This window comes from Sorex araneus, chromosome 5 (genome assembly GCF_027595985.1).
Source record: "Sorex araneus isolate mSorAra2 chromosome 5, mSorAra2.pri, whole genome shotgun sequence".
In the NCBI taxonomy this organism is placed as follows: Eukaryota; Metazoa; Chordata; class Mammalia; order Eulipotyphla; family Soricidae; genus Sorex; species Sorex araneus.
This window is the reverse complement of record NC_073306.1, coordinates 43,576,744-43,604,271: the sequence shown is the minus strand read 5'-3', so window position 1 is coordinate 43,604,271 and position 27,528 is coordinate 43,576,744. Positions and strand designations below refer to the sequence as shown.

General features: G+C 49.6%; 1 protein-coding gene across 2 annotated transcripts; it reads left to right on the top strand.

Annotated features, from left to right (window-relative positions):
* Positions 1 to 27,528, top strand: ZBTB8B (zinc finger and BTB domain containing 8B). Of its 2 annotated transcripts, none has more exons than XM_055140470.1 (4): positions 1 to 55; positions 12,880 to 13,898; positions 20,011 to 20,189; positions 25,078 to 27,528. In XM_055140470.1, exons 2-4 carry the CDS (start codon positions 12,917 to 12,919, stop codon positions 25,384 to 25,386), a joined length of 1,470 nt encoding a protein of 489 aa, XP_054996445.1. In that variant the 5' UTR covers positions 1 to 55; positions 12,880 to 12,916; the 3' UTR covers positions 25,387 to 27,528. The 2 variants fall into 2 exon arrangements, with proteins under 2 accessions (XP_054996445.1, XP_054996446.1); XM_055140471.1 differs by lacking the exon at positions 1 to 55 and adding an exon at positions 9,105 to 9,223.

Sequence of the window (27,528 nt, the reverse complement as noted above, 5' to 3'; positions counted from 1 at the left end):
GGGGGCGTGTCGGTGCGCGTAGCTCGGCGGCGGCGCGACAGGAACCAGCTGAAAGGTGAGAGCCCCGAAGCGGGTTCACGCGGCCGTTTTCATCCACTTTGGGGGAAGATTCTGGGCACCCCAGGAGGTCCGCCCGGCCTGGGAGGCCGCGGACCCGGAAGCTCCCAGTCGGTGGCCTTCCTTGGACCGCCCGGCCCGGGAGACCCCCGCGACCCCCGCCGCGCGAACCGCGCTTTAAGAGCGACCCCCTCGGTCCCCATCTGCGTGGGGGAGGCTGGCGCGGCGGCAGATGTCCCTTCCCCCGGCCTCGGGCAGCGCCCCGAGTTGTCCTGCGGGCTGTCGGGGCGCTGGCCACTGGGACGGGGCCGGAACGCGAGGACTCGGCCGGACTGGAGCAGTGCCCGCCGCAGCGACGGTCACTCTGTCCACGGGAGGCCAGGACAGGGCCAAGGCCCGGCTGCCACCGCCTGGAAGCGAGGACTGTGCCCAGCCCTTGGTTCCTACGGGGCCATCGGCTTGGGCGGGAGGATCTCCCGGGCTTGCGAGCAGTTTACCTTTGAACCAGGGGTGCTTCTGACCCCAAAATTCCTTCTGTAGGATGGGACCCCTCCCCCTCACAGCCCCCTCCACTCCTGCCGTGGGCGACGGAGAGTTCTCCACCCTTCCCACCCCGTCCTTGGAGGTTTGGGCATCAGGTCAGCATCGCGGCGTCGAGCACCAGCGGGGGAGCCAGCCACTCCGGGTTGCGTTCTTGATGAGGCGGGTTCTCGGTATAGATTTGGTGGATGATGTTGTGCCAGATCCGGATCGCACTCTTTGAAGTTTGGGGTCGCTCCAGGGGTGTCGCCGATGGAATGCAGGGCCCTCCGCATGCCAGGCACGTGTGTAGCCCGCCTTTGAAGCCCCAGCCCGGGGCCCTTAGTAACAGGGAACCTCGGCCTCTTCTGCCAAAGAGAATGCAGTGATCGTATCCACTGTCCTAGCTTACTGTGAGGTGAAAATCAGCTGGCACTTGAAAACTATTGTGCATGGGGGTGGAGAGACAGGATGGCTGGTAGGGCTCTTGCCTTGCACCAGAAGACCTGGTTTGATCCTGGACACCTCAAATGGTCCTTCTAACCCAGCTAGAAACAAGCCCTGAGCAATGCCAGGTGTGGCAGAGAGAGACAGACAGAGAGACAGAGAGAGAGAGAGAGAGACAGAGAGATAGAGAGACAGAGAGACAGAGACAGAGACAGAGACAGAGAGTTTACCATCCACCAGTTTCATTATTCCAGGCTTGGTGAGACTGTGGCAAGTTTGGAGTCTTATTGCAAAGAGTCAGTGGGTGGAATTCTGGGCTGCTTTGTGCCCCCCACAGAGTGAAGCAGCCTGTGATCTGGCTAGGATTCGAGTCCTGTCCCCACTGTGGGAGTTGCTAGTGGGTGGCAGAGTTGACATCTGCCCTCTCCTGGAGGATGGGGCCTATACTTGGTTCCTTTCCCTATTCTTGGCATCCTCCACGGGCCAGACAGAATACGTAGCCAGTATTTATTGAAACGCTCATTGGAACAGCAGGGAAGTTGGGAAGGCCCTTGTCAGACTCTTAGCCCCGAGAGTTTCTTTTCTGGGAGCAGTGAAGATGACAAGTGGGATTAATGTGAATCAAAATGTCCATGTAGGAATATGAAATATCATAATGTGAGACTAATACCCTAGGAAAGTAGAGACAGGGCCAGGAAGATTGCTCCACAGTTGTAAGTCAGCCTGCCTCATGAGCTGGGGGAGAAGGCAGCTGGGATAGAGAAAGGATCACTAAGTCAAGGATGGTTGGAGGGATTGCTCAGGATGGGAGATGTGTGCTGAAAGTAGATAAAGGACCAAACATGATGACCTCTCATGGTCTGTATTGCAAACCATAATACCTATAAGTAGAAAGAGAGTAAGAGGGTAATTGTCTGCACAGAAGCAGGGGGAGGGGAGGGATGGAGGGATACTGGAGACATTGGTGGTGGAAAATGTACATTGGTGGAGGGATGGGTGTTTGATCATTGTATGACTGAAACTCAAACATGGAAGCTTTGTAACTGTAGCTCACAGTGATTCAATAAAAAAAGAGAGAAAAAAAAAAGAACCCCCCACAAAATGTCCACATTGTATGCCTACAGCAGGATGTGGGCAGGGTGTATGCCTTGTGCACGGCCCACCTGGATTTTTCTTTGGCATGGCATGTAATCTACTAAGCATCACTAGGAGTGATCTCTGAGCACAGAATAGGAAGTAAGCCTGAGCATGATCGGGTGTGACTCCATTCTCCCTCCACACACACACACACACACACACACACACACACACACACACATGCAAAAGTATATGGATAGACTGAGCATGGTCGGGTGTGGCTCCATTCTCCACACACACAGACACACACGCGCGCGCGTGCGCAGAAGTATATGGATAGACCTGACACAGTAGAATCTAGAAGTATGTTTATTTATTTGTTGGGGATCACACTTGGCGGTACTCAGGACTGACTCCTGGCTCTACACTCGGGGATCACTCCTGGCGGGGCATGGGGGAAGGGGGCTGGGGTACCAGGGGTTGAACCTCAGTTGGCCACAGGCAAGGCAAGAGCTGTGCCTGCTGTACTGTCTCTCCAGACCCAAGATTTAGAACTTTTTTTTTTCTTTTTGGGTCACACCTGGCAATGCACAGGGGTTACTCCTGGCTCTGCACTCAGGAATTACTCTTGGCGGTGCTCAGGGGACCATATGGGTTGCTGGGAATTGAACCTGGGTTGGCCGAGTGCAAGGCAAATGCCCTACCTGCTGTGCTATCACTCCAGCCCCAAGAATTTAGAACGTTTTCAGAGAGAAAAAGGAACCTCTTCCCATGAGAGCTGGAAATGTCCTGGCAGGAACCCTGTATATACCTCCCAAGTGTGCCAACTCTCCGGGGCTAAACTTGGAGACAAACACATGGGAGGCAAGCGCTCCGTGCTGAGCCATACCCCTGCCTACTCTGGTTTGCCAAATCTGTGCCCCTCTGCGCCCCCCCCCCAACTTTGTTTAAAAAAAAGAAAGCAGTATGTGTTCAAGAAGAGAAGAGAAAGGGAGAGAAAGAGAGAGGAGCACTAGTGCTGCCAGGTGTGACCCAGAAACAAAACTGAAAAAGGTCAGAAAACTACCGGGAGTGACCCAAAAACTGCCCGTTTGAAGTTTTTTTGTTTTGTTATTGTTTTATGGGCCCACACCTGACACTGATCAGGGTTCACTCCTGGCTCTGTGCTCAGGGATCACTTCTTTTTTATTTTATTTTATTTTATTTTTTGCTTTTTGAGTCACACTCGGTAATGCACAGGGATTACTCCTGGCTCATGCACTCAGGGATTAACTCTTGGTGGTGATTGGGGGACCATATGGGATGCTTGCTGGGAATCGAACCCGGGTCGACCGGGTTGGCCATGTGCAAGGCAAGCACCCTACCCACTGTGCTGTCGCTCTAGCCCCACTTTTTTATTTTTAATGTAGGAGTACTGTTATTTATTCAGCCACTGATTAAGAAACTGACTGAAGTGGGCATGAGCTTTACATTACTTTTTAAAAAAATTTTTTTAATTGAATATCGATGAGCTCGACTACTACAAAGCTGTTCATAATTGGGTTTCAATCATACAGTGATCCAACACCCATTCCTCCTCCACCAGTGTATATTTCCTACCATGAATGTCTCCTGTTTCCCTCCCACCATCCCCCAACACCCCACTCCCTACCCCCAGCTTCCCTGTATGGAAGGCACTTTACTTCTTGCTCTCTCTCTCTCTCCTTTTCCTTTTGCATTATGGTTTGAAGTACAGGTACTAAGAGGTCATTGTGTTTGTTCACGAATTTTGATTTATTTCGAGATTTATTTATGAGTCTTTGAAGCAAGGCTGATAGAAGAGCTTACATGGTGGTGCTGGAGTTGGTTCTTGGGTATAGGGAAGTGGGAGAGGTAGCCCATTCCAACGCTGAGAAAGCCTGGAAATTTCAGTCACAAACCTGCATACCCAAATTTTCAACAGGTCAATATCTCGGTGAAGTCTGTCTGAGATGGTGAAGTCTGGCTGGGGGCATGTAGTGATTTTGGATTGTGGGAGCAAGCAGCTATTGGGGCTCTCTGTGGGTGGGCACCAGACTAACCCCCCCTCCTATTTACCCTGGTCTGTTCAGCCGTGCGTGAGTCCAAGGTTAACTGTGACTTTTCATCTCTTCTTAGTATTTTTTTAAATGTAGGAGTACAGCTATTTATTCAGCCATTGATTAAGCTGATTGAATTGGGCATGAACTCCACATTACTTTTTTTTAATTCAAAATGTTAATTTAATTTTATTATTTTATTATTATTATTTTTCTCCCTTTTTATTGATTCACCATGAATCAGTTACAAAACTTTCATGTTTGAGGGGCTGGAGCAATAGCACAGCGGGTAGGGCATTTGTCTTGCATGCGGTCAACCCGGGTTCGATTCCCAGCATCCCATATGGTCCCCTGAGCACCGCCAGGAGTGACTCCTGAGTGCAGAGCCAGGAGTTACCCCTGTGCATCGCCAGGTGTGACCCAAAAAGAAAAAAAAACCAAAACCTTTCATGTTTGAGCTTCAGTCATACAATCATCAAACACCCATTCCTTCACCAGTGCACATTTTCCACCACCAAAATCCCGAGTATTCCCCTGCCTGCATGGCAGACAGATTTCCTCTACTTTGGTTACATTTGATATTTTGACACCAGTCCCACCACCATTCAAAAAGGCAATGCGAGATTATTTGTTTCATATTGCTTGTTATGGATAGAAAATAATGTCCAGGAAATTGTGTCGTTCTCTCCTGGGAGCTTTAGTTTATAGTCTGTGGGTCTTGGCCATTGATGAGATTACATGGTGCCCTGGAGCAGTTTGTGGGTGTGACTTCCAAGCTACTCTAAAACCGGGAACCTGAGGGGAGGAGGCCCAGTCCCGATCTGAGCGGGATTGGAGATCTCAGTCACAGGTTCCTGCATACTTGGGTTTTCCTGCCTGTCTGAGCATGTGGAGAGTGGCCTTGGGCATGGTGGCGGTTGGGTTCTGTAGGTTTTCAGCTGCCGGGGTTCTGTTTGGGGCAGGGAGAAAAACTCAACCTGCCCCCCCCCCCGCTCCCCAAGGTGCCCCAGTGAAGATAGCCTGTACTTCTCATTGGGTTCTGGAAGCTGGCAGCCACCAGGATTTTTAGGGGACAGGTGGAGGGACGATAACTGCTCCTGTCTGAGGCTCCCTGATGAAGTTGGCCTGACCTAAAGTTCGGAGGCATCTCTGTAGCCGGCTGCTCGGTTTGGAGATTCTCCTGTTTGTCTCTGAATCATGACTGTTAAGGAGCTCAAGTAGTAGCTGGAGGCAGTTTGTGGGCACGACTTCTAGAGTCCCTTGGGGTTGGGGTAGGGTGGGGAGAGGGACCAGCCCATCCCCTATCCCTTGAGGTCTGAAGTTTGTCATCACCAAACCCGCATACCTGTACTTCTCACTGGGTTCTGGAAGCTGGTGGTCACCAGGGTTTTTTAGGGGACAGGCAGAGGAATGACGCCTGCCCCTGTCTGAGGCACCCCAGTGAAGTTGGCCTGGCTTAAAGTCCGGAGACATCTCTGCAGCGAGCTGCTTGGTTTCGGAGACTCTTTTATGTGTCTCTGGATCATGGTCCTTGTTTCCATCTTCTCCAGAGAAATATTGGCATATGCCCTGCAGGGTGTGCCTGCTTGCCCACATTGCTCCATGCCACAGGCCCTAACTGCATCTTTTGATCTTTTTGGAGATTTATGGATCTCTGAAATAAGGCCAATAAATGAGCTTGTTTAGCTGAGCCAGAGGTGGTTTGTGGGTGTGGCTCCCACATACCTAACTTTTGGCCGTTTAATGTTTTGGTAAACTTGGCCCCAAGTTGTTGGGGTCTGGCCAAAGGCACAGCAGCAATTTTAGGGTATTTGGAAGTCTGAAGGCATCATCAGGCTGCTGATGCACTTGCCCCTCAGGTACAGGTTGACCTGTTGGCGGCATCATACCCTCTCTTTTAATCTCTTTCGAGATTTATTTATGGGTTTCTGAAATAAGGCCAACAAATGAGCTTGTATAGCTGAGCCGGAGGTAGTTTTTGGGCATGGCTCCCACATACCTAACTTTTATCTGTTTAATTTCTTGTGAAACTTGGTTACAAGTTATTGGGGTCCAGCCAAAGGCACATTGGCTATTTTGGGGTATCAAGTAGCCTGAAGGCACCATCAGGCTGCTGATGCACTTGCCTCTCGGATACAGATTGACCTGCGGGCGGCACCATACCCCCTCAGGGATCACTTCTGTGGTACTGGGGATTCGAACTAGTTAAGTAATGTGCAAGGCAGGTACCTAACCCCTGTTCTCTCTTTCAGACTTTGCATTTGAAGTTTTGATAAATACTACTCAAGTCCCATTTTATGTGGTGTCCTAAATTACAATTGTGTCCAGAGTGGACATTTCCACACAGAATAATACGTTTACCAGTCTCATTTTCTTTAGTTCTGAGGAAGAACCCAGTGTGGTATCTGAATGCAGCATCTTTTCCTCTATTTTCTTTTCCCCTTTAACTTTCTGATTGTCAAGGGCAGTAGTAGTAACTGATGCCAAGGCTTGTTTGGAAGTCTTTTTTGAGGGAGTATTGATCCCAGGTGGTGCTCAGAAAATTCAGAGGCCCCACTGGTGATTCTAGGGGCCAGAGTGATAGTACGGTGGGTATGACTTTTGCCTTGCACGTGGCTGACCTGGGTTCAGTACCCACATATGGTCCCCTGAGCCCCACCAGAAGTAATTCCTGAGTGCAGAGCCAGGAGTAACTTCTGGTGTGACCCAAAAAGACAAAACACACACACACAGACAAACAAAACCAATAAACCCACTGGCAATTCTTTGCCTCCTAGGCTAGCAGCTCAGTTCAAGGGTGGGAGGATGTGGTGTTGTTCAAGACAAGCACCCTGCCCACTTTACTCTCTCCACCACACTGTTTCCCCCCCGTCTCTCTCTCTCTCCTTCTTTCTCTCTCTCTCTGTCTTTATTTTCAATTTATTGAATCACTGTGAGATACAGTTACAAAGCTTTCATGCAATGATTGAACACCCATCCTCTACCAGTACATATTTTCCACAACCAATTTCCCCAGTATTCCCCCCACACCCACCCCTGCTTCCCAATCCTCACCCTGTCCAATACTCTATCTCTACTTTGGGGCATTATGTTTTGCCCAAAATTTTCCACCGTCATTCAAACCTGCCTGCCAGGGGCAGATGCTAGATAATTTATTTTCCATCATTTTGAATTTCATGAGCATTCCCACGGCCACAAAGTGGCCACACACTTCTGGGATCCTAGATTGTAGATGGTTGGGTTCCAGAGACATTTCTGTAGGGCACTAATCTATTTTGGGATTCAGTTGGGCATCTCTGGACCAGGGCTGTTGGTGCGCCAAGATGGCGTCCGGAGGAAGCTTATGCGCGTGACAATGTGGCCACCTCGGGCGAGAGCCTGCCAGGGAGGGACCGCCTGACGCCTCTGCCACTATGCGGCCCGGAGATTTAGTTCTCTTTTTGATTTTGGGGCCACAGTCAGTGGTGCTGGCACAGTACTAAGAATGGGGTGGGGTCTGCACCCTGGGTTGCTCTGGGGACCTTGCAGTGCTGGGGATCACACTGGGTGTCGTGCTTGCAATGCCTATGCTTAGCCCATCAATCTCGCTCCCTGACCTGTTACTTTCCAGCCATAATGGTTTTATGGTTTTGGTTTGTTGTTCAAGGGACCTACTTTGTGGTTCTGGGAATTGAACCTGGGCTAACGGTGAGCTAAGGCTTCCTGCATACAAAGCTTGTGCTTAGCTTGTTGAGCTATTTCTCTGGCTCTCTGAATCATAAGTTAATATTAACTACTTAGGGTGAAGAAAAATTATTGAAATTATGATATAGCTTTTGTGGGGCTGGAGTGATAGCACAGTGGTAGGGCATTTGCCTTGCACACGGCCGACCCGGGTTCAATATCTCCGCCCCTCTCGGAGAGCCCGGCAAGCAACTGAGAGTATCTTGCCCGCACTGCAAAGCCTGGCAAGCTACCTGTGGCATATTTGATATGCCAAAAGCAGTAACAACAAGTCTCAAAATGGAGATGTTACTTGGTGCCTGTTCAAGCAAATCGATGAGCAACAGGATGACAGTGACAGTGACAGCTTTTGTGAGTTTAAAAAAATATTTAAAGGGGGGCTGGAATAATAGCACAGCGGGTAGGGCGTTTGCCTTGCATGTGGCCGACCCGGGTTCGATTCCCAGCATCCCATATCATCCCTGAGCGCTGCCAGGAGTGATTCCTGAGTGCAGAGCCAGGAGTGACCCCTGTGCATCCCCAGGTGTGACCCAAAAAGAAAAAAAAATTTTAAAGGGGCAGGAGTGATAGTACAGCAGGTAGTATGTTGGCCTTGCATGTGTCCGACCTGGGTTCCATCCTCGGCATCCCATATGGTCCCCTTGCTGGATGTGACCCAAAAAAGCCCCCTCCAAAAAAAAAAGAAATAACAATAAAGCAAATATAAAAAGATAAAAATAATCTGATGGCTTAGACTCTGGGCTATAATTTGGTAAGATCCTTAGGCTATTTTGAATGTGTAGCATTATTTGACGCCCTCAGCTAAATGATCTCTGATGTCTTGAAAAAATTCCTAGGTCTGGGGCTGGAGCAATAGCACAGCGGGTAGGGCGTTTGCCTTGCACGCAGCCGACCCGGGTTCTAATCCCAGCATCCCATATGGTCCCCTGAGCACCGCCAGGGGTAATTCCTGAGTGAAGAGCCAGGAGTAACCCCTGTGCATCGCCGGGTGTGACCCAAAAACCAAAAAAAAAAAAAAAAAATTCCTAGGTCTGTTTTTTGTTGGTTTCTGGGCCAGACAGGGCTTGATACTATGTTGCAGTGGTGCCTCGAGGAACCCTGGGGTGCTGGGACTCAGCCCAGGCTCCCCTCACAGTGCGTCTGCTCTGCCTAATCGGCCTTCTCTGACCCTTAGGTTTTTTCTTTTTCTTTTTTTTTTTAAATTTGAGTTTTTTTAGACCACACCCAGTGGTGCTGCTCCGGAGCTATTCCTGGCTCTGTGCTCCAGGGTGACGCCTGGTGTTGCTCAGGGGACTGTGTGCATTGCATGGATTTAACTAGGAGAGCCGTCCGCAGTATGCAAGGTGAGCACCTTAACCCCTGCACATCTCTCCATTCCCAGTTCTCAGTAATTTAAAAAAAACATTTTTCAGGGGCTGGTGCAATAGCACAGCGGGTAGGGCGTTTGCCTTGCACTCGGCAGACCCGGGTTCGATTCCCAGCATCCCATATGGTCTCCTGAGCACCGCCAGGGGTAATTCCTGAGTGCAGAACCAGGAATAACCCCTGTGTGTTGATGGGTGTGACCCAAAAAGCAAACAACAACAACAACAACAACATTTTTCTAGCCTCCTCCCCCCCCAAGTGGTGGTAGGGGACAGGCAGTGTTGGGTCACACCTGATTGTGCTCAGGGCTTGACTCTGATTCTTGACTCTGCTCAGCTATCACTCCTTGCAGTGCTCGGGGTGCCAGGAAACAAAGGGCAGCCACATGCAAGGCAAGTGCCTTAACCCTTCTACTATCTCTCTTTCTCTGTCTGTCTGTCTGTCTGTCTGTCTGTCTGTCTGTCTTTATGTCTGTCTCTTTTTGGAGCCATACCCAGGGTGTTCAGGGATCACTCCTGGCTATGTTCGGGGATTAGAGAACCAATTAGGTAGGGAGATAAATAGAGAAGAGTTTCTACAAGCAAGTATTAACTGGCCAACTTAAAAGTGAGGAGGCCTGAGAGATAGGCCTGAGAGATAGTGCAACAAGTTAGACCTTGCACGTGGCTGACCCAGACTCAATCCTCAGCATCCCAAATGGTCCTGTGAACCCAACCAAAAGTAATACCTGAGCACAGCCGTGTGTGGCCCAAAAACAAAAAGGAAAAAGTGAGCACTGGCTGGGCAGGAGCTGTAGTACAGTGGGTAAGGCACTCTGCGTGCAGCTAACCTGTGTTCAGGGCTCGAGAGACTGTTCAGAGCTCCATGGGTCACAGTGGGGTGGTGTGATGGAAGAAGATGGAGAGGAGAATTTAAGGAAGAAGTTCAATGTGTGTCTTACGTATAGCAGATGGAATTTGTGCGTCTGTTTTTTTGGTCACACCCAACTGTGCGCTCTGCTGCCACACCCCTGCTCTGTGCTTAGGGACGGTGTGGTTCTGGGATTCAAATGATTGTCTCAACCATAGCTTCATGCTAGGCAAGTGCCTTAACGGCCCCAGCAGAAAGATTTAAATTTTTTTTCTTTTATTTAGTTTTTTGCTTTTGGGGTCACACCCAGGGATATTCAGGGGTTACTCCTGGCTCTGCACTCAGGAATTACTCCTGGCGGTGCCTGGGGGACCATATGGGGTGCCAGGGATCGAACCCGGGTCGGCCGCTTGCCCTACCCACTGTGCTATCGCTCTGGCCCCTTAAATTTTATTTATACTTGTCCTCTGTAGCACTAAAGAAAGGGTGTTAGGGCTGGAGCTATTGTACAGTGAATAGGGCGTTTGCCATGCACATGACTGACCCAAGTTCGATTCCCCAGCACCCCAAAAGATTCTCGAAGCCCCACTAGGAGTGATCTCTGAGCACAGAGCCAGTAGTAAACCCTGAGGTGTGACACAAAAACTTTAAAAAAGAAGAAGAAGAAGAGGAGGAAGAAGAAAGGAGTATTCTTTGTACTCAGCAAGACTGCTGTTTTTGAAGCACTTTGCCAGGTGTTGGGGGGAGGGTGAGGGTGGGGTAGCACGTGGCATAAGACCTAAATCATGACTGTAGAGGGCTTGTGCACTGACCTAGTGAGCCAAGACATAAAACTAGAAGGAGAGAACCAAGAGGAATCAGTAAGCCTGTCAGTTGGGAGCCTCAAGCAATAGAGAACTCAGCTCAAGGGCTGGGAATGTGGCTCAAGTGTAGAGCATGTGCTTTGCATCTGCAAGGCCCTGGGTTTGATCCCTCTCAGTGCATGGCCTAGCACTGCTGGGCATGATGCAGGTGTCCTCTGAACCCTGCTGGGAGTAGCCCTGCCCACCAGAACCACTAGCCAGTGTGACCCCTATAGTTAACAAGAACCCCCAAACCTCCACCAACTCAGATTAGCTAAGCAAAACATTTAGTGCCTTCTGACACAGCTTCTGCTGCGCTGCCCTATCTGGGCCATCATCTTTATTAGGCCGGGTCTCCTGAGGGATGGAAGCAGCAACCCGCAGCCCACATGCCCACATAGCAGAGAACTCTTTTTTTGAACCCTTAATAGATAGTGCATTGTTTTTCATTGGCTTGAGTAAGTCACATGGTAAATTTTTAGCCAATCACAGTGGTCAAAGGGTGGGGAACAGTTGTTTTAGCTTGTTATACACATTTTATATACCTGGAGAGTCTGGAATAGTGGTCTCTTGGTAAATGGTAGAGTATTTCCATCAAAGCCAAAAAGGGCAATAAAACCATAAAATGGAGAATGCATTCAGATTAGTTCGAAAATCCATCAAATGTTTCCACAATTTAGTGGTAATAAGTGTGAGCTGAGAATATACTTAGCTTCTCAGTTCTATTCAGGACACTGGAAACCAAAATGTAATTCTTTTTTTTTTTTTTGGCTTTTTGGGTCACACCCAGTGTTGCACAAGGCTTACTCCTGGCTCTGCACTCAGGAATTACTCTGGGGCTCGGGGACCATATAGGATGTTGGGAATCGAACCTGGATTGGTTGCATGCAAGGCAAACACCATACCCACTGTGCTATCACTCCAGGCCCCAAAAATGTAATTTTTTTGCTTTCTGGGTCACTTCTGCCGATGCACAAGGGTTACTCCTGGCTCTGCACTCAGGAATTATTTCTGGCGGTGCTCGGGGGGCCATATGGGATGCTGGGAATCGAACCCGGGTCGGCTGCGTGCAAGGCAAACACCCTACCCGCTGTGCTATTGTTCCAGCCACCCCCACCCCCCCCCCCCGCAAATGTAATTCTTAAATTTGCGGATTATCTGTATTTGAGGCTTGAAGAAAGCAGTACAGTGCCTAAGAAAGCAGTACAGTGCCTAAGAGATAGGCCGGTAGGTTAGGTACTTGATTTGCATGCTGCCTAGCTGGGTTTGATCCTCAGAACTGTTTATGGTCTCATGAGCAGTACAAGCTATGGGCAAAACAAACAGCAACAGAGTGTGATCTTTGGAGGTTAACAGACCTTGTTTTGATGGGGGCTGGAGATGATTATACAACGGGTAGGGTGCTGCTGTATGAGACCCACAAGTTCGATCTCTGACACCACATAATGCCCCCAAGCCCCACCAGGAGTGATCCCGGAGTAAGCCCTGAGCACCACCGAGTGAGTATGGCTCCAAACGCAAAACAAAACCCAAGTGGTTTTGTGTCCTAGCTCTGATACGTCTGGGCTTTTCTTATCCTCCCTGAGACTCAGTTTCTTACCAGGAGAAGATACAATATTACTAAGTACATGTTCTAAACATCATATTGTAAGTGCAATATTAGAAAAAGACAATATTGTGGGTATAATATTAATACTTACTCATAAGGTTTTATAAAAGTTTCTTAGAAGAGTCATGTGAAACAGTAAATACTATGCCTACAGGCAGTTAAACTATAGTTGATTGTATTTCTAAATTCACCCAGTCGGACAGCCTCTGATTTTACTGCAGAATAATCCGCACCATAAAGGTATTATTGAAAGCCGGTGTTTCTGAAATGATTTTTGAAAAAGTCATTTGCACGGTTGGGGTTTCTGAATTAACCCGAAGCCTTCCTCGCCCAGACCCAGGCTCCTCGGCGCCGCGGCGGCTGTGGAAGAGATGGAGATGCAGTCCTACTGCGCCAAGCTCCTGGGGGAGCTGAACGAGCAGCGGAAGAGGGACTTTTTCTGTGACTGCAGCATCATAGTGGAAGGGCGGATCTTCAAGGCCCACAGGAACATTTTGTTCGCCAACAGCGGCTACTTCCGCGCCCTGCTCATCCACTACATCCAGGACAGCGGGCGGCACAGCACCGCCTCGCTGGACATTGTCACCTCCGAGGCCTTCTCCACCATCCTCGACTTCCTCTACTCCGGGAAGCTGGACTTGTGTGGCGAGAACGTGATCGAAGTGATGTCGGCCGCCAGCTACCTGCAGATGAACGACGTGGTGAACTTCTGCAAGACCTACATCCGCTCGTCCCTGGACATCTGCCGCAAGATGGAGAAGGAGGCGGCGGTGGCCGCGGCCGTGGCGGCGGCGGCGGCGGCGGCTGCGGCGGCGGCCGCGCACCAGGTGGACGGCGGGAGCCCCAGCTCGGGCCGCGAAGGGGCGTCCTGCGATGCCAAGAGCGTCCTCTCCTCGTCCGCCGAGGGCGACGAGGGCACAGACTGCCCCCGAGAGCCCCCTTGTGGGGACTGCCGAGACTGCCACCCCCTGGCCCTGGTGGTCAAGGACAGCCAGGGCGGCGGCCCGGCCAACGCTGACCTGTCCACGCTGCCCAGCCAGGTTGCGCCCAAGGTGGAGTTGGACGCGGACGAGGTGGAGGTGGAGGTGGGGGAGCCGCTGCAGCCGTACGCGGCCCCGCTGAGCCTGGCGCACGTGGAGGAGGGCTTGCCTAGTGGCCAGGCCATGGACTTGGCCTACAGCAACTACCACGTGAAGCAGTTCCTGGAGGCCCTCCTGCGCAACGGCGCCGTGCAGAGCAAAGAGGATGCGGACCATCACTTCTCCCGGAGTTTGGAGGGAAGACCAGACGGGGCGGGCGTGGCCATGAGCTCCATGATGGACGTCCAGACCGACTGGTACGGAGAGGATTCAGGTGAGCTCTCTCTGTCAGTGCGCATCGCCTCAGCGGGTCACTGGGCACACGTGCCTGTGCATTCGTGTCTCGAGTCACCATTGCCATTGTCACTGCTCTCATCCCTGCCACCACCATCCCCATCAGCACTATCACCACTTGTTCTAGCAGGTGTGGTCACACCAGCGCCCTGCACCATGCAGCCCTCTGCACCAAACATCCAGGCTGTTTGGATTTCCTTGGCCACTGGAGCCCGGGTTTCCCCTGCTCTCTGAAAGTAGTACGTTGGGGCCGGAGCCATAGTTGCGGGTAAGGCAGCTTGCCTTGCAGGCTGCTGACGCGGGTTCATTTCCCGGCATCCCAGATGGCCGCCCAAGTACTGCCAAGAGTAATTCCTGAGGTGAGGACAGAGCCAGGAATAACCTCCTAGCATCACTGGGTGAGGCCCAAAAATCCTAAAAAATAAAAGTAGAATGCCACTCTTTGGGAGATTATTTTGGGGGTCTTGGAATGCTAGAAATTTTTCCTATATAAAGTAATGGTGACAACCTTCCCAAATCTGTGCAACCCTACCAAATGATATCATATAGAAATATTCTAGTTTCTGTCTGGAGGGATAGTACCCAGATAGGGCGTTTACCTTGCATGTAGCTGACCCGGGTTCGATTCCTGGCATCCCATATGGTCCCCTGACTACCTCTAGGACTAATTCCTGAGTGCAGACTCAGGAATAGCCCCTGAGTATTGCCAGGTATAACCCAAAAAGAAAAAAAAATAGTTTCAGCTAGCAAGGTGAAACCCTTATAAATATGCTGTGGGCAGTTTCTAGATATGAAACAACCCTCTGGTTTTGGTTAGATTCTCTTGTTTGGTTTGTTTCTGGCCACAACCAGCTGTGCTCAGGGCTTATTCTGGGTCTGTGCTCAAGGATCTCTCCTGGAGGCTCAGGGGACTATAGGGGTACCTGGGATTGAAACCAGATCATGTCCTGCTACCTGCTATACTATCACTCTGACTCCTGGCTATGTTCTTCAATTTCTTTCTTTCTCTCTCTCTCTCTCTCTCTCTCTCTGTGGGGTGGGGTCATACCTTGCAATGTTCAGAGGTTACTTCTGGCTCTGCACTCAGGAATCACTCCTGACAGTACTCTCAGGACCCTTTATGGGATGCCGGGGATCGAACCCAGGTCAGCCGTGTGCAAAGCAAGCGCCCTAACGTCTATACTATCTCCAGCTCTAAAAATAAATTTCTTTGAACTTGTTTAGTTCAGAAGATATCCATCCCCATCTTGCACTTGTCTCAGCTTTTTGGATCAAGTAAGGAAGTTTCCAGACTTTTTCTTCACATAGTAACATGTTCTACAAAGTAGGAGTGGATACTTCTTTGTGTCAGACATGGCCTGTACTAACTCTGTCTGCGACCTATCCCTTCACATTTTTTAATTGTTTCTTCCTTAGCTTCACATGCCACATGCCACAGGCTTCTGACCTCTGGCCGTTCCTTTTTGCCTTATGATGCGGTCGTCTAGTGTCAGCCCAGCTACCTTTCCATCCCTGGCTCACCTCCTCAGCCTCTCTTCCCTTTGCCCGCCTTCCTGCCTTCCTTTCCAGACACTTATTGAGCACTTCCTGGCACAGTCAATAGGGAGACAGACAACAAACAGAGAAGGAAACATCCAGTGTGAAGAACTGAAGCAGGGAAAATGTCATTAGAGGGTGAAAGGCATGCTGTTGTGTTAGGTTGACAAAGAAGACCTTTCTAGTAAGTTGTCTTTGAGGAGAATCCTCAGGGGAGATAGAGCATATGGGCCAGCTCTCCGGGAGAATGTTCCAGGCAGAGGGAAGCGTCAGGTAGGTACAAAGGCGTGCAGGCAGGTTCACACTTGGTGCATGAACAAACGGAGCAACATGGATGCTGGTGTGTCTGGAGTCAGGCACGCAAGGCAGAGAGTGGGGCAGGGGCCAGGGTGGAGACCTGGGAAGGTGATGGGAAGGGGCGCCCCTGTGACCTGAAACGCTGCATCCTGGAAGGATCCTTCTAAGCGCTATGTGCTGTCACCCCCTAGGGATTCTCTTGCTTCTGCCCTTAACTCTCCTGGAGACCCTAGTTTTAAAGACTCTGGTTGTGATCCCCTGTAGGGGTTCTGTAGCAGAATGTGGGGTCATGAAGAATTCGGCAGCAGTGAAAGTTTTCTGAACATGCACCGGGTGAAAGTTAATTCTGGGTCAACGGCATTATGATGCCAAGGCGTTTCAGGCAGGGCTTCCCTGTGCTGTGTTTCTCAAACGAAAATGGGTTGTGAGTGGAAAGGATTTCAGAAGCCCTGCTGCAGAGTAGAGGTGAGCTGGGGTGACAGGAGGAGGACCCACACCAGAGTGACTCTAAGCCCCTGGGAAATGTGTCCCTGACCCTGTGTGCTGGCTCTGGAGGGGAGCTGGGCTAGGACTGGACTAGCTCCCCAGAGAGGACCAGCCTTGCTGATGGCATGTATGGGTGGGAGAGAAGGGAGGCATTAAGGTGGTGGCCATATTGCTTTCTGGTAGAAGTGAGGGGTGGGTGAGGCGCAGCCTGCCTCACCTCCTGCAGCACGATCTGTGGGCCGGTATGGGGTGTAAGCCACACAGCCTGTCGAACCACAGCTAAACCATGGTTTTCAAAGTTAACCAAAGTCTGTCTAGAGTGATGGTAATTAAAGATGGGGTTTAAGCCCCATTGGGCAGAACAGGAGGCAGCATTATTAGTAGATGTGAGACCTATTGCAAATGAGGAAAAAGATAAGAGACGCTCATCAGCGAATTATGCCTTTAAATCATCCGGATATGGGAGAATCTTTCTAGAGCAGCCACCATCAGTGAGGACAAAGACCTATTAGAAGGCCAAACTGAAGAAAGAAATATATGGGGTGAAACATTGAATGGAAGGGCCAGAGAGGTAGCACAGGGATAAAGGTGTTTGCCTTGCAGGTGACCACCTCTGGCTTGAATCCTGCCACTGCCTCTGCCCCAGCCCCTTCCCGCCTCCCCTCCTCTCTCCCCTGTCAGGGATCACTCCTGAACACAGAGCCAGGAGCTGCCCCTGAGCACTGCTGGGTGTGGCCAAAAATAAATAAATAAAAGACTGGCTGGCTGGAGTGGCTTCAAAGGAGCTGTGGAAATAGATGTGACGATAGTGAGCGGAGGAGCTACTTCGGGGAGTTTTCCTGTGAAGGAAACAAAGAAATGCTGATGGAGAGGAGCTGACGCCTGTTCAGAGCCGTCCCCTCTCCCTTTCTGAGCTTTCAGCTACTCAGGCCTTGCTGTCTGGTTTCAGTTATCTGTGGTCAACCACCATCCAAAAATATTTTGTAGAAAGGATATTTTGAGAGAGAGAAACTTTGAGAGAAAGAAAGAGACCTCTTATACATAGCCTGTATGACACTATATTGTTAGAGTTCCTTTGCTTTTATTATTCTTTTCTTTCGGTTTCTTTTCTTTTTTTTGTTTTTGGGCTTCACCCAGAGATACCCAGGGCTTACTCTTGGCTCTGATTTCAGAAATTACTCCTGGCCAGCCTTGATGGACCATATGGGATGCCAGGGATTGAACCTGGGTCGGCCGTGTTCAAGGCAAGCACCCTGCCCAATGTAATAGCTTTCTGGCCCTATTATTATTTTATTTCTTGCTGTTCCTCACTTATCGACTAAACTTGCCCGTTGATATTTATGTATAGAAACAAGCTTGGGGCAGAAAGGGTCTGCAGTCTGCAGTTCCATGTGTCCACTGAGGGTCTTGGGATATAGCCCCTGAGAATAAGGGGGAGTCCTGGATTTACTGATGAAGTGATCCAGGAAAAAGGGGGAGAACTGAGGACTGAAGAGAGTGGGACCAGTTTCCAAGTGGAAGCACAGCAGTTTCCTGAAGTGAGCCGTGGCAGGGGATTTGGAGCTTGGATCTTAGGAGAGGTGTGAAATAGATGTTGAAAGAGGTGGGGGGAGGCTGTAGCAATAGCACAGCGGGTAGGGTGTTTGCCTTGCACGCGGCCGACCCAGGTTCGAATCCCAGCATCCCATATGGCCCCCCGAGCACCGCCAGGAGTAACCTCTGTGCATCGCTGGGTGTGACCCAAAAAGCAAAACAAAAAAAAGAGTACAGGAGTGAATAAAGCAGGAAAGTATTTGGGACAGAATCAGGGGCGCTTTTGTTTTTTGTTTCTTTTTGGGGGTTGAGGGGACATCCAGTGCTGCTCAGGGTAACTCCTGGCTCTGTGCTCAGGATTCACTTCTGGCGGTGCTTGGAACGGAACGTGGGTTGTCCGTGTGCAAGGCCTTGTCCCTGTACTGACTCTTGGCCCCCATGGGCTGTTCAGAAACTACTAGATGCTTCAGGTGTGGAATAGACCCACGTGGTGTTTCACACTGGTCCTAAGGGCCCCAGGTAAAGACCGAGTGACTGTGTTCTGGAGATGATCCGAGAAGCAGGCTTCTGTCTCTCTGGACCCAGAGCCCTGCGCGCCATGGGGAGGGAAGTGTGTCCTCAGCTCAGGCCTGCCTCTCGGCGCTCTCGTCACTGAGGCCGCTCAGCTGTGCTGTCTCCTTCTCCCAGAGTGCGGGTTTGTGTCTGCGCCCAGGTTATTCCTTCCGGGAGCTCATTGCCTGCCTCCATCAGTCCACTCAGAATCGGACTCTTCATTCCTCTTGTCCTTGTTTTCCTCCTGTGTTTCCTGCCTCAGTTTAGCCCACTGTGATTCACCAATTGCATTGGGTCCTTTCCCAGGGCCGAACTGATAGTACAGCAGGTAAGGTGCTTGCCTTGCACATGGCTGACCCAAGTTCGATCCTCGGCACCCCAGATGGCTCTCTAAGCAATGCCAGGAATAATTCTTGAGTGCAGAGACAGGAGCCACCCCAGAGCATTGCCAGTGTGACCCCCCAAAAAAAAGATCTTCCCTTTCCCTCCGCTCCCCTCAAACATGTCTCTTTTCCTATCTGTACCTTGTCATACTTTAAACTGTCACTGCCACATTGTCTTGTATAGGGCTGGATTAGCTCCCCAAACAGAGAGGACCAGGTTTGTTAATGGCTTGTTTGAGTGTATGAGACATACCTTTATACACACGTGTGTCTCTTCCGCGAGCCTTGACTTCCTGAGGAGGAAACGGTTGCGGTGCTGACAGCCTCCTGCCGTGCCAGGTGCGCTGCATGCCTTCGAGTGAACTGTTTTCGTGTGGGAGGCATTGGATCATGCGAGAGGAAGGGCGGGTTTCTCTAACGCAGTTCTTCTGTGGAGAGTTAGCAGTTGTTTTTTTCCAGGGACTAATGTAGAACCATTTCACTTCATGCTTCGTGGATAATCCGGAAGAAGGTTCTAGTACATCACCTAGCACTCCTGAGCCACTGAGATGGGAGATCTCCGAGCACTGCCAGGTGTAGCCCAGAGTCCAACAAACAAGTAAAGAACAATTGCACCCAAAGTGTTTTCCGAACTTTCGAGGGCCGTGTAAAGAATTTGGGAGGGCTGTGTTAGTTGGCCCAGCCTTCACGCAAAGATGTCTATTTTCTCACCAGTCCGGGGTCAGTGGCCAGCGTTGCTGGTTCCTAGGGAGAGTTCCCTGGGGAGAGTTCCAGCTTCTCCCTGGCCCTTCCCTGGCCTTTCCTCTGTACCCCAGTGGGCAGAGAAAGTGCCCTCTGTTTCCCAAGGACCCCCGTGCTATCGGATTAGCGCCACCCTTGTGACTTCGTTTAACCTCCACTGCCTCAGTCTGCAGACACTCACCTGTCAGTTAGGGTCCTCAGAATGTGCATTTGGGGAGCCCACGGTACTGTCCAACGGCAGAATCTCCATCAGCTCTGCCAGCAGGACAGGCCCCAGCACAGCGTGTGTCATGTCCTCGGAACACATAGGAAGGCCAGTGTGTTGTGTCCTGGGTGTTGGAGCCGGAAATCGGTTGCTGCGATTTATTTGCCTTGCGCCCTGCTGGTGGAAGCCCTCTTGATGGCCAGTGGCGGGGGAGTGGGGACAGACAGAGTTGGGATGTGCAGACCGTGTGGGCAGTGGGCTGGTGGGACAGTGGGGGCCTCCCTGGGCAGCAGGTCTTGCGTGTTGTCCCTCGGGGCGGCCCGTGTGGGAGAGCTAACTCGTTCCATTTGCTTCCCCAGGTGACGTGCTGGTGGTGCCCATTAAGCTCCACAAGTGTCCTTTCTGCCCTTACACTGCCAAGCAGAAGGGGATCCTGAAGCGGCACATCCGCTCCCACACGGGCGAGCGGCCCTACCCCTGCGAGACTTGCGGCAAGAGGTTCACGCGCCAGGAGCACCTGCGGAGCCATGCCCTGAGCGTGAGTGCTGCGGCCGGGGCTGGGGCGCCGGGCCCGCATCTCCGTCCACTGGGCTGCTAAGAACGCTTGTCCTGCCCCATCAGAGCCGGTTTCGTTGGAGAAGTTAAAGCTTCTAGGGAAATAGGCTTGCTTTCTTAAGGGGAGAGTGGTGAAAGTGTCATTCCTCACCAGGGATGGCTGTTGTAGGCAGGGATTAGTGGGCCAGTGGGTGAGTCCAGAGGTACGAGCGGCCTCAGCTTCCCACCTCATCCGGCTCCCAGGGGTAGGTCTTGGGTTCCTCTGAGCCGTGAAGAAGGCCACAGCCCAGGACCTCTCCTCGCTTTCCGATCCTAGAATCACCCTCTAAGCTGCTGCTTCCCACAAAAAAAAAAAAAAAAAAAAAAAAAAAAAACAGAAAACAACAACAAAAAACTACTCAGACCACTCAGAGCGCTTACAATTATTTTTGAGCAAGGCAGCCTTTGGAAAATCCAGTGTGAAAGGGATTCAGACTGGACTGGGGAGCAGGCTTAGAGGGCTCCAGCTCATACTTTGCATGTGGGAGCCCTGGATTTGATTGCCGGCACTACTGGGGGTCACCCCTAGGTCACCCCTAAGAACCATCCCCAGTCCCCAAACAAAAGATTTGAACTTAAAACGTGCTATCAAGAATATGAAAAGATAACTCGCAGAATAGGAATAAAACTACTGGTGTCATTTATTTAATTTATTTTAAATAAATTATTTAAATAATTTATTTAAAAAGGAGCCGGACCACTGTCATGGCTGCACATCTCATACAGTTATGCCAAGGGTCTAGCAACCAGAATTTATAAAAGATTCTTAAAATTCACAAGTATAAAGGCAAATAACCCAATTAAGTAATGAGTTTGAATAGACCTTTCTTAAAATAGATACCAAAATGCAATAAACAAAAAGATGTTCAGCATTGTTAATCATTAGGACAGTGCAGATTAACTCATGAGATGCCACTTTACATACACTAGGAATGTAGTTATCGAAACACAGAGTGAATGTTGGCAAAGACATGGAGAAGTTGGAGCCTACCTATATTGTTAGCGGGGATATAAAATTATTATGAAAATAATCCTTTGCTTCTTCAAAAAAGGTAAGTATATGGGCTGGGAGAGAGCACATGGGCTAAATACGTGGTTTGCATTGGGAGGCCTGGGTACAGTCTTCAGCACCATATAGCACTCTGAGCATAGGGCTGAGAGTAACCCCAGACACTGCTAAGTATGGTCCAAAACCCAAAATTGGAAAAAAAAAAAAAAGATAGGCAGTAAGCATGAAATTACTATAGGATCTAGCAGTAACTTTGTGAGTTGATTCAAAAACTTGAGCTCGGGGGGCTGGAGAGATAGCACAGCGGGTAGGGCATTTGCCTTGCACGTGGCCGACCCGGGTTCAAATCCCAGCATCCCATATGGTCCCCTGAGCACGGCCAGGGGTAATTCCTGAGTGCAGAGCCAGGAGTAACCCCTGTGCATCGCCAGGTGTGACCCAAAAAGCAAAAAAAAAAAAAAAAACTTGAGCTCGGGAGCTGGAGAGAGTACTGTGGGTAGGGCACCTGCTTTGCATGCATCTGACCTGGGTTTTATCCTCGGCATCCCGTAAGAGGTCTTCCCCTGAACAGGCCAGGAATCGTTCCTGAGTGCAGAGCCAGGAGTAACTCTGAGAATCTCTGGGTGTGACCCCAAAACAAACAAAACTAAAAAACATGTTTAAAAAGGAGCCGGACCTAGGGCTGGAGCAATAGCACAGTGGGTAGGGCGTTTGCCTTGCATGCGGCTGACCCGGGTTCAATTCCCAGCATCCCATATGGTCCCCTCTGCACTATCAGGGGTAATTCTGAGTGCAGAGCCAGGAGTAACCCCTGTGCATTGCCGGGTGTGACCCAAAAAGCAAAAAAAAGGAGCTGGACCGATTTCACGGCTGTGCAGCATCTCATATAGTTATGCCACTGATATACTAAGATCAGCACACCACATTTGATGGGGTGTAAAGCTGAAGACAACCAATCTTGATAAAAAATATATAATAATAATATATGTGTACATATATAAATATATATATTAGTACACAGACTCAAACTCTAACAACATGATAATGATCTCTATACAGAGGCTTAATGGCTCCAAGATACAATTTTCCATACTTTTCTCTAAGGAAACCTTTTTGATTGCTGTATGCTATTCTGTCATGGAATAACACCCTTGGCTTTTCTTTTTTTGTCCAGTCTTTGTTGAAGGGGCTTTTGGGTTTTTCCAGTTTTGGGGAAAATACTGAGCATAGCATTAGTGAAAACCCTAGTAAAATATCTGACCTGGTGAATGCAAACCCTCATTTCTTTTTAGGTAAATTCTGAATGGGGAGTAGACTTGCGAGTGGAATTGCGGGACTGAGGGGTCGGCGTCTGTTAGCTTTATGAGACAGCAAAACTGCTTTCCAAAGATGCCACAGGCCTGACTTTACTTACATCATTGCCCCAATCTGTTTCTTATGGAAATCATGATGTGGGTAATTTTTATTTCGTACAAAGGTAATCTATTGTGCAATTAATAAAGTGTGATTTGATTCTTTCTAATACTACTGGGTAAGATTTATGTTGGAAACAAATTTACAAATCAACTAAAAGCCCTTTGTCAGATGTCTTCTATGCAACTTGGGGTTCAGGTAAAGGGGGAAATGAGGTCCGGCTTCCTGATTCGTAGGGTGGGGAGTCCAGTCAAGAGGCAGATGAAGTTATCATGGGTAGAGATGCAGAGAGGCCTACTATGTGCAGAATTCGGCACCCAAAAACATTTCCCACCTCCCTCAATCCTCCCAAGTGGACTGGGAAGCAATCATAGCACGGAATGTTTTGCAGAGGAAGAAACCAAGGCTAGAGTCCAAGCGTCTTGTCACCAGTCTCACAGGCAGTAAGGGCCCAGGAAGAGGTGGCACCCCGGAGCCTGTGAGGATGACAGGAGAAGTCTGGGCAGCAGGAGAGGAAACCTTTTTGATCATTTTTAGTCAGTTATTCATAACAAGCAGTACTAAATAAGTTACTTATCATCTGCCTTTTGGACAGGCTTGGGTGGTGGTGGGAAAACTCGAAATAATGGTGGTAGGAAGGTGTCATGTGGCGGAAGAGATAGCACAGCGAGTAGGGCGAGTAGGGCCTTGCAGATGGCTGACCCGGGTTCGATTCCTTCGTCCCTCTCAGAGAGACTGGCGAGCACTGAGAGTATCCCGCCTGCACGGCAGAGCCTGGCAAGCTACTCGTGGCGTATTCGATATGCCAAAAACAGTAACAAGTCTCACAATGGAGACGTTACTGGTGCCCACTCGAGCAAATCGATGAACAATCAATTACTGTGAACAACTCCTTGAAAATAGAATTTTTAAAAATATAAATAAATAAATAAAAAGGAGCTGGATCAGTAGTATACCAGGAAGGCGTTTTTGCCTTACATGCAGCCTTACATGTTTACCCCCAGCATACCATATGGTCCCCTGAGCACCGCCAGGAGTGATTCCTGAGTACAGAGCCAGGAGTAACCCCTGAGCATTACCAGGTGTGACCCAAAAGTGAAAAAAAAAAGTTGGAAAAAAAAAAGTTTAAAAACAAAAATGTTGAGCTGGACCAGAGATAAGACAGTGTGGAAGGTGACATTTGCCAACTTAGGTTTAGTCCCCAGTACCCTATATTGTTTTCTGAGCCCCACCAGATGTGATCCTGAGTTCAGAGCCAGGAGTAAGCTCTTCATACTGCCAGGTGTTTCCAAAAAAATATTGAGCTGTCTCTCTGGACAGCTTTGATTTTCTAAAATCAAAGACTATCTTCTTTTTTTCTTTTTGTTTAATTTTGGGCCATACCTGGCATTACTTACTCCTGGCTCTGCGCTCAGGGCTCACTCCTGGCAGGACTAGGGGGCCATATGTGGTGCTGATGCTTGGGGATTGAACCGGGTTGGCCTCCTGCAGGACAAACACCATACCCACTGTGCTGTCGCTCTGGTCTGTCGGAGTTCTTCTGCCGAGGAAGGGATGTCCGTACCCACTGTGTTTGTATCCACAAACATTCAGAGGGGAAACTTGTCAACACATTTTGGCAACATGCTGTCTAGAAAACCTGCCTTTTGGATAAGGGAATAGTGACCCATAGTAAGCAAAAAGCCAGCCTGAAAATCCCACTGGGTTTGCTGAGAGCCTTTAGGATTTTGTTCTTTTTGCGGTTCCTAGGAAGAAACAGGCCTCATGCATGTAAGACCTGAGCTTTACCTCTGAGCTACATCCCCTCACTGAGTGCCATTTGGATGCCAGGGAGAGTGGAACAGAGGGGTCAGAGGACAGAGGGGCATTGCTAAGGACATCCCTGCCCTCTTGAAACCTACAATCTAGTGAATTTTTACCAAGCCTTGTTAAGGACTGGTAGGTCAAACAATATGGTGGGTAGAAAGATAGTACAGTGGATAGGCTGTTTGCCTTGCATACTGCCAACCTAGGTTCGATCCTCAGCATCCCAACATATGGTCCCCGGAGCATATGGTCACCGCCCTATATAATTACCATCCGGAGTGATTTCTGAGTGCAGAGCCAAGAGAAAACCCTTAGTGTTGCCATGTGTGGCCCAAACACAAGCAACAAAAAGATATAGCAGTGGGGACTGGACCTGGGCTCAAGCAGCAGAGACTTACCCAGAGGCAAGGGTTGGGGCGTGGGGTCAGCAGTGTGGAGGAAGGCACAAGCCCTGCATGTTTTAAGGACCCTGGAGTGAGTAGACAAAACCTTATCAAGATGAAGGCCATGGGAGAGAGAGAGCGAGGGGTACAGCAGTAGAGAATGATGACGCCCGACCCTCCCTCTTTGCTGGGACATTGACAGTCTCTGTGCATGATTCTAGGTCCACAGATCCAGCCGTCCAATCATCTGCAAGGGCTGCCGACGCACCTTCACGAGTCACGTGTCCCAGGGGCTGAGGCGCTTCGGGCTGTGCGACAGCTGCACCTGCGTGACCGACCCCCATGACGATGACGACGACCTGATGGTGCCCATCAACCTGAGCCTGGTGGAGGCCTCGTCTGAGAGCCAGGAGAAGAGCGACACCGACAATGACTGGCCCATCTATGTGGAGTCTGGAGAGGAGAACGAGGTGGCCGAGGACAGACCCCAGCTGCAGCCCAGCTTTTCAGATCGAGAGACCCTCACGTAGCAGGGGCTCGCCGGCGTGGGTGGGGGGTAAGAATTTAGAGGTGGTCGCTCCTCGTTCTGGGGTCGAAAGCCACCGTGGTCCAATTTGGCGAAATCCCAAGAGGAACGTTTTTCCACTGTTAATATATTTGCCTTTTGTTTGACTGGTGTGTTCTCGCTGCAGTTCTTGGAGAAACTGTGACGTTAAGCAAAAGCAGGAAATGTCGTCGAGGGAGAGCGGGTCCTCGGAGAACTGGTTATTCCTCCAGCCCCAGCAGGGACAATCGTCCTCCAGGTTGTAATGAATTGTCATCGATCCCCACAGAGTTATTGGAGGATCTGCTTCCATGGTGGCAGCTGGGTTCTGTGACTCACAGGACTAATGATAGCTCAGGAGGGTCCCCTGCGTCTCCGAGGCCTCTGCCGGCCCCTCCTTAGTTCTGAGTGAATCGAGGCTGGTCCCGAGGCTTCTTGTGTTTCCTGCTGCGCATCCAAATTGTAGATAAGAGAAAGAAGAAGAAAATCTCCATTCTTTTTTTCCACAGTGTCTCAACCCTCTGCTTTCCTTCATCATCATCATTTTTCTCTGAGAACGTGGACAAGCATCCAGGAAGTTTGGCGGGTCAACTTCCCTTTGCCAAGCCTCTCCCATGAACTCCATGTTTGAATTTTCTGCTGAAATTTTAAACAGAAACTTTGTTGACAGGAGGCAGGCAGGACTGCCTGGCAAGATGATTGTAAAAATTACGTTCTAGCAGCTGGAGCGACAGTACAGTGTGTGTAAGGCGCTTGTCTTGCATGCGGCTGATGCGGGCTTGATCCCCTGCACCACATATTATTCCCAAGTATGCCAGGAGTGCTCCTTGAGTGCACAGCCAGGAATAAACCTGGAAAAGCCCTATACAGGCCTAAAAGCAAAAGAAAATTGCTTTTTAAGTCTAAGACCACAGTTTTACAGGTTGATCGTGTTTGTGTGCAGACAAGCATGGAATGAGCTGAAACCGTTTCTTCTAGCACATTCCTCACCTCAGTGAGTTCGGTTTGAAGGTGACCCGGGAAGGGAATGGAGCCACTGAGCACAGGTCTGGTGGTCATCCTGTCGGCTTTGCTGTTTAACTCTTCCACGCACACTGATAACTGCCTTGTGATCCTAAAGCAAATCATCTGGGTGAGATCCAAAATGGGCCCCTCTTTTTTTCATCTATTTTCAAATAGCACAGCTGTGTTATTCAAAAATGGAGCCACTGCTGACATTCTTTTATTTAGTTTATAAGGAGAACTTTAACAGGAGGGAAAAGGAGAAGATGAGATTGACAAATCATGTTTTAAATTGATTACCTTTAAAAGATTCTCTGGAAGCGGGGGAGAAAGCTTATGGGGCTAGTGCAAATTCTTTGCGTGAAGGCCCAGATTTGATCCCCAGAACACATGGTCTCTCTCACCAGCACCTTTGGGGCGACCCTGTCCCAAGTCAGGAGTCACCCCTACTCACTGTCAAGCATGGCCCAAAACACAAACAAAAAGAGCCTATTAAGAGGAAAAAAAAAAAAAAAGGGACTAGTTAGGGCCAGAGCTATAGTACAGTGACTAGGGCATTTGCCTTGCACGTGCCTGAACTGAGTTTGATCCCCAGCATCCCATGTGGTCCCCAGAGCTCTGCCGGGAGTAAGCCCTGAGCACCGCTGGGTGTGGCCAAAAAAAAAATTAAAAAATACCCTAAAAGCAAACCAAAAGTATTGGTAGAACCAATGTTAAAAACTGGTTTGTTTTTTTACCTACTCTGTCACCAGACAGTTCTTCTAATAAAAGACACTGCACGTCTTTAAAGAACTAAAAGTTGGGATATGTGAGTGTTAAGGATATTCAGAGATGTTTAAAATTCTTTCAGGGCTGGGAGGTGGCTCAGATGGCCAGAGCGCGTGATATGCGTGCAGGAGCCCGGGCCTGAACCCGTCCACTTCATGGTGCCCTGAACACCTCTGAGAGTGATTTCCCCAAAAAACAAAATTTTTTAAGGTACTTTCCTGATTTTATAGCAAATTATTCAAAATGAAATTATAACCCCTTTTACTTCTTTTAATTTTGGTATAGTTGTGTTTCAAAAGAAAAGTTATGTTTCTTTCTGCATGTTGACCCAAAAAAGATAATAAAAAGCGTAAATCGG